This window comes from Dendropsophus ebraccatus, chromosome 4 (genome assembly GCF_027789765.1).
Source record: "Dendropsophus ebraccatus isolate aDenEbr1 chromosome 4, aDenEbr1.pat, whole genome shotgun sequence".
In the NCBI taxonomy this organism is placed as follows: Eukaryota; Metazoa; Chordata; class Amphibia; order Anura; family Hylidae; genus Dendropsophus; species Dendropsophus ebraccatus.
Window position 1 is genome coordinate 138,220,623 of NC_091457.1, and position 7,290 is coordinate 138,227,912.

At 41.5% G+C, this 7,290-nt stretch overlaps 1 protein-coding gene across 1 annotated transcript in view; it reads right to left on the reverse strand.

Moving 5' to 3' along the window:
- Positions 1-4,924: 4,924 nt before the first annotated feature.
- The window catches only part of NCF4 (neutrophil cytosolic factor 4), a 19,362-nt gene continuing 16,996 nt past the window's right edge, over positions 4,925-7,290 (reverse strand). Inside the window, exon 11 of the mRNA XM_069968868.1 lies at positions 4,925-5,517. Within this exon, the coding sequence (XP_069824969.1) occupies positions 5,322-5,517 (196 nt within the window). The 3' untranslated portion in view covers positions 4,925-5,321. The remainder of the gene's footprint in view (positions 5,518-7,290) is intronic.

Genomic DNA, 7,290 nt, shown 5'->3' on the forward strand with positions numbered 1-7,290 from the left:
TATCGTATACTTTCAAGCGAACGCATCAACCTCAAAACTAAGTGCGTATATTCGCGGTTCGCACTATGGCCGGAAAGATACGTAGTGTGAACATAGCCTTAAAAATTATACAATAATGATAAAAAAATGAAAAAAGATCTATATTTCATTTCCATCACGGGATTCAAACCATGGAAAGACCTGCTGCTGGTCTGTAGAAAGGTGAGTTACCCCTAGACCACGGCTCCAACACATTTGGGCTTAGAGATTCAACTGTATCTGAGTGTTTCTTGCAGACATAACCTGCCTAGAGAGGACTGATCTGCAATCAGAGACACTGGCAGACAGCTGAGTGAGCAGGAGGCCGGGCAGCATTGATTATTCATGAAGAAGGGAGAGGAGAAAGCAGTGGTGAGGCGGCCAGAGTGTGGCACAAACACTGAACTACAACTCCTCTATGACACTAATGACAGTAGGAGACCCTGATTGTGCATAATCCAATGCACGGAAAAATAACCAAAAACTACCATGCTCACTTGGGGACTACAAGCTACAGCACACCGTCAGCACCTCAGGTAGGGCCCAGGAACTGAACGATTCCCTTTAAATATCCTGTGTAGCTACTGAATGAACATATGGCTGAGGTTGGACCCCTGTGAGCTTCTACTTTGTTGTTTTTCCCTGGAATATCTTTTTTAAATGAGTTATCCAGGATTAGAAAAACACAGCTGCTGTTTTGTTTTTTGTTTTTTTTTAACCAAAAACAGCACCACCTTTGTCCTCAGGTTGTGTGCAGCATTACAACTCAGCTCTATTTACTTCAATGGAATTGAGCTGCAATACCCCACCTAAACTGAGGACACGTTTTTCTAATCCTGGACAACCCCTTTAACTATCACTTACTGTATCACTTAGTCTTACTGTTTGCTGTTTGTACAGTGGTGACTTTTTTGTTGAATGTGAATGTGAAATGTAAACCGTCCTGTCATCTGGTTTAGTCAGCTGTAATGACGGAACTGAAAAACAATATGTTGATGTGTTTTGAGGAAGTTGCTAGGTTAAGTAATGAGTAATGTCTCCTTATTTCAGGATCACCATGTTGCCTAATAACGGTCTGCAAACAGACAATTATTATATACAGTATATTATGCTTACATGTTCATGTGTACAGTGTTTCCTTTACACATCAGTATACCTCATTTTTCAGATGAAATGTAACCGGCTGGCCTCAGGCAATACAGTAACTAATGTTTTTGGCTGTTTTTGACAATCATTCTTCATTTGTCTTCAATATCATTTCAGATAACAGATCACTTTTCAAGCAGATTTGCATAAGCTTACTTCTTTTAAAACCCTTGCCAGCGCGAAGGGGCGGCCATATGCAAATTTGTATAAAGACAGGATTTTTAAATTTTTTTTACATACATTCCTGAACAGGGGCAGGATACATGGGACAGCACTGCGGAGGCATTTCTGCAGCCATACAAAAGCCTGTGCAGCATATAATAACCTTTTCAAAACTTCCTATGCAACCAATAGAGACTCCCCTTAAGTTTATAGTATTCCCATACTTGTGTTAAGCTGATCATTTATATAGTAAATTACTATAGATTGTATTTAGAGGGAGAAGGAATTACTGATGCACTGACTTTACAAGATGCCAACTTCTATAGACAGATCTGGAGTCATTAAAGTGCAGGAGATTCAACTGTTTCCCCGCTCCCGGAATGATATTGATATATCACGCCATGCAGGGAAACAGTCCAGGACAGGCATGCAGCGTCCCTGTCGTCTGTGCTTCACGGAGTGAGATATTTTTTTAATAGAAGTAAATTACAAATCTCTGCCACATTCTGGCACCTGTTAATTTGAAAGAATTTTTTTTTTTTTGTGAATTATCCCTTTAAGTCTCCCTCCACACACATCTCCCCAGGTGGCTGCAAACCTTCTGGTGCTGGTACCATTACCAGCTATTGGTGAAGGGGTTAATTCAGGCATCAAAGGGAAGCACGGGTCATACACCATCAAGCACCACGTATAGGGGAGACAGTGGTGGTAGATGTCCGGACAAGGCCCTGGGGAGTTGAAACACTCCCTGCTTGGGTTACGTCTATGCACAGCATCTAGGCTGCCTGAACACCGGAGTAGAAGGGTGCCACAGCCTCACACTAAGTCCTTCGGCAGCAGGGAGAGGAGATAAGGCCGAGCTGCTCGCTTCCACAGGAGGATCTCCAAAGTTCTACAGGGTCCCTGACACAAACAGGTATTGGAAAGAGCCTGAAGGCATCCGATCACCGGCAGAGTTGCACCATCAGATAGTAATGGGTTAAAATGAGAGGGCTTTCTTCCCAATATAGTACTAGGATAGGGACACAGGAGGCTTGTATTACCAAATCTTGCTAATTTACCAAGTTACAATTTTTTTGTAACATATACTGTACTATAAAACCTCTCCAAAGGTTGCCTCTTAAAGAAGATCACTGCATGTGAGGATGCATGTCACTGTACCCCCTCCACTACTCCTGCGCTCCTCCCTTGTGTGCAATGTATTGTTATTATAGAGAGGAGGCACAAGTGATGTGTATTGTCATGTGCTTCTCCATTAGATGTCCATGGAGGGGAAAAAAAATTGGACCAATAGGAAAAAGAAAGAGTTGGTCTGAGATTTCTATTCCTGTTAGTCCGATTACAGGTATGAAGACATTGCTCCAAGTCTACCTTGCTGCTTTACATTACATTTGCATTGAAGCTGGTGGCCCCCCCCCCAGGCAGTAGGGATCAGGGTGGGCACGCAGCATATTCTGTAACACATCATCTTTATCTAATTCTTATCATTCTGAAGCAAAAATTCAGTGTTAATTTAGTAGACTAGACATGAATATATTTTCACCATTCATCCCAGCAAATATGTGTTTGCGACTCTCTCCTGTAGAAGGAAGACATATGTTTATTAGACTACATATGTTCGTAATATTCATCACCTTGTACAGTTTGTTTAGCGCAGTCTACAGACAAGTAATGTGAGCGGAATCACAATATACAGCCGCGGACAGAAGTTTAGGAAATGAACAACTTTTTCGAGTGGTTTCTGCTCTGTAAGATAGTTGGCGACCTTTGCTTTCAGTGGGTGTAGGAGAGTACACCATTATTACTATGACGTCTAGTGTGGCTTTTTGCTCTGGAAGATAGACCTTTGCTTTCAGTGGGTGTAGTGTGGAGAATTATAAGAACACTAGTTTTATATTAGGAGGCAAACCATGTAAAATTCACCATAGGAGGTGGACTTTTTAGGGTAGAGAGGGAAACAATTGCTCCCCCTTGTGTCTGAGAATCAAACAATAGAAGAGGGAACAGCTCCAACAGGGGACGTGCTTTGTATTCCAAGTTAGAATAATTTGTCTCCAATCCACAGGATAGGCAATAAGTGTCAGGTTGCCGGGATCCGACTGCAATCCCAAGAACAGGGCACTAAGTGCTGTACTTGGCTATCCTAAGCAGCTCTATAGAGAAAAATAAAGCCCGGTCTGGAGGGGGAGTCACAGTAACCAGTTCCCTTTAAGTTTTGAAACTAAAATATTACCTAGGGTTGTGCTATATTTTAACTTGGAATACCCCTTTAGTGAAAACTTTCATTAGTTATACCTTAAAAGTTAACATACACATATTAGCTTCCTTAAAAAGTCACTGTCTTTAAAAATAATTTTTGAGACCCGCTGTGATCAGGAGATCAGTCCCCGGCTTTATCTCCTGATCGGTTAATTCCGACAATGTGGAATTAGCCAGTGGCCGGAAAGTGGGTGGCATAGCCATCGTGCTCTCTCCCTGGCTATATGTCCTGACCACAGTGGGTCTCTGCAGTGAGACCCGCTGCCATCAATAACTTTTGACATGTTTGATGACATAATCCAAAGAGTCCAACAGCATCCAGTTAGAATAATCTTCCAACATTATTCAATTGCCGAGTACGACATATTTCGACATGCCGTATGTTGGCATTTGAACAAAGTTTGGAGATTATTCTAACTGGATGTTGTTTGACTCTTTGGATTGTGTTGTATTGGCCCATGTTCTTGGGATTCTGGACCTTCAGTGTGCACCTCCCTCTAACTGCCATGATTGGGTCTATCCGCTTTAGTGCATAGCCCTATTATGTCGTACCTATTACCACAGCTAATCTGCCAAATCAGCATTGTAAGTAATCCATTTACTTTAGACATTATATATATATTTTTTTTCCTAACTTTTACGTTTTCAGTACACAAACATGGCTTTTTACAAAATGTATTATATTTTAACATTTCTGTATATATAATTACATTACACGACACCTGACACTGAACAGTATAAACCGTTTAATCCTTATTTTAAAAAAAACAAAAAAAAACTGTTTGTATAAAAAACATCCATCATACACAGGAGTGATTTATCTACATTTAGCATTATAAATCAATAGTAATGTTGCATATCTCTAAATATAATAATTTAATATCGAAGAGAAGAGATAAAGATCAGAACGGCCCCCAACCAGCCTGTCTCCTCTAATGATTATCAATGGAGGGGGCTGTCCCAGGGCGGGCCGCTTCGGTGCGCGAAGGGACGGTAGACACACCCCCAGTGCTCATAACGGCTTACCGGAAACATCTAACAGCACGGGAATGGCACTGAGGATAAAGATAAGAGACATGCCTTCATGCTTAGCGCCCCATGCCCACTAGGGGGCTATCACCAGGGGAGATTTGTCTAACCTGCTGATAATTCCCCTTTTAAGGCACCATAGTAGAAGTATAAAAAAGAATAAATGGAATTGTTGGATTCTTAGCCAGTTCTACTATAAACCCCTTTGATAAATCTCCCCCCATGTATTAGAGAAGGAGAACCTGAGCAGACCAAGATATAAGTCTGTGGGAAAAGCTCCAGGATAACTTTTTATTTGTTAATGTAAATCTCTGCTCATTCTAAGATAAGTCATGTGGGTGGTCATCGAGTAGGACCGCCCATTTGACTACTTAACCCATAATGAGAAGAGGTTTACATGAACAAATGACAAGTTATCCTGGACCCTTTCCCACAAATCTATATTTCAATCTGTTTGGCTTATCCTGCTCTAATACATGGTGTCTACAGACTGGACTACATTTTAAACACATCATTATACAGTGTCTGGAGCATTGGAGCAGATGTTGCTCTTACGTGTTCAGAAAGTTTTGTAATCCAATTTCTTTCAATAAAGGGACATGTGGACTCTCTACTTCACTGACCAGAATTTCAGTACCATTTGCTTAGACCCTTTTATGCCTCTCACGTTCCTCTAATCTCTAACATTTCCAGCAGCTGATTTCTCCTCATTCCATATTTCTATAAACGTCCAGGTCGTCGGTGCGTGTGACATGTAATTCCCAGGGGAAGAAGTTCTCTAGTTGCGATTTTCTTTTTCCTTTTGTAACAAGAAGCTCCATGTCACTGTTGTCCGTCAGGCGAATCAGGTCACCATCTGGATCCTTCATATTTAGAGCCAGGTCAATGCCGGGGAACTGATCTCTGGATGAGAACAACGATAAGGATGTGTTAAGCAGGGCATGGATTTACAACAAAAAAATCATCTTCTTCAACCTTCTTCAGACCTTGTTGTGCTGCCCAGAGGAAAGCTACACATAACCACTGGGTGAAGCTAGTTGTTTATAACATACAGTCGTGGCCAAAAGTTTTTAGACTGACACAAACTTTGGTTTTCTATGAGAGAATAAAAGTTTTTTTTTTTTAAATTACAGTCTCTCAAGAGTAGTGATGAGCGAACTTACCAAATAATTGGCTTCATCTCAACCTGAACACTCAGCAGTTGACTCCGATTTGGGCCTGAAAAAGTTGGATGTCATCCAAAGGAGTCCTGCAAAACATGTTCTCCGGGGCTTCCTACGCCGGCATCCAACTTTTCCAGGCCTAAGGATTCAAATGCCAAGTGTTTAGGCTTGGACCAACCCAAATGTTAGGTAAAGTCACTCATCACTCCTCAAGAGTGTAATAGATGCAGCTATATAATGTTTTGGTGGAATCGGTCTACTATATGCACCACTGCAGTTTGTTTCATACAGAAGATAGTAAAGATGAAGGGGGAGATTTATCAAACACGGTGTAAAGTGAAACTGGCTCAGTTGCCCCTAGCAACCAGTCAGATTCCACTTTTCATTCCTCACAGACTCTTTGGAAAATGAAAGGTGGAATCTGATTGGTTGCTAGGGGCAACTGGGCCAGTTTCACTTTACACCATGCTTAATAAATCCCCCCCGAAATGCCTATACACCTTCAATAGTTGTTGGCCAAACGTTGTGCCGACAGTTATCTCTCCTGTCCTCTAGACAAAAGCAGGACTCACTGAAGCCTCTATTGCCATCTTGCCCTGCACCATAATCTTACAGATTGTCCTTCTTTGTGTTGCAGCTTCAATGGGGAGACGGATCGTCTTACTCCCAGGATAATGCTGTGGCATAATGTACGCTAACCGAAACCCTCTAGTCTTCATTCCAGATGCACCAACAGCTTAGCGATACATTGTGTCACAGGGGCCATTTTTTTGCATACCTTTAAACTACAGTGCAGACGGGGAGGTAGGAGAACATAATAAAGAATATATACTTACCCACCCCCATGCACCCGCAGCTCCGCATTACCGCTCCAAGTCCCCTGCCGGCCTCCTACAGCTCTCCCTCCTGTAACAGCACAACCCGGCTGATGGATTGCACGCTCAGCCAATCAGTGACTGGGATGGCACACTGCTTCAGTCAGTGACTGGCCGAGCGGGCAATCCATCAACTAAGCCAAGTACTGGGGGCACAGGCATGGGTAAGTATACATTCTTTATTATGTCCCCCCCACCCCCTGTCTGCCCCGTTGTTTTTTTATTTCTACAGACTTCCCCTTTAACATGTCTATTTATCCTGTGATTTCGATAATTCCACCACCGTACCTTCTTGGTGTTGAAGTTTTATGATATGTGTACATTTCCCCTGTAATCTCACTGGATAGGATGTGGAATGAAAATGGACAGTTTTCCGTGTACCTATAGTTATAAGCAGCCATTGTATTGGTAAATCCCTTGGTTAATTACCATTTTTAACTATTCATCTGAAAAAAATTTTTAAAACCTTTTCACTTTTACAAACACTTTTTAAGGGCATAGATTAATAAGCAAAAATGTAACTATACTGTATATTTAATAAGAAACTGGGAACTTTTTGTGTTTTTTTATGTTTATTTATTTTCTTTCTTTTATTGTAGTTGCAGTGCTGCTGTCATTATGACGAAATATATTGCAAA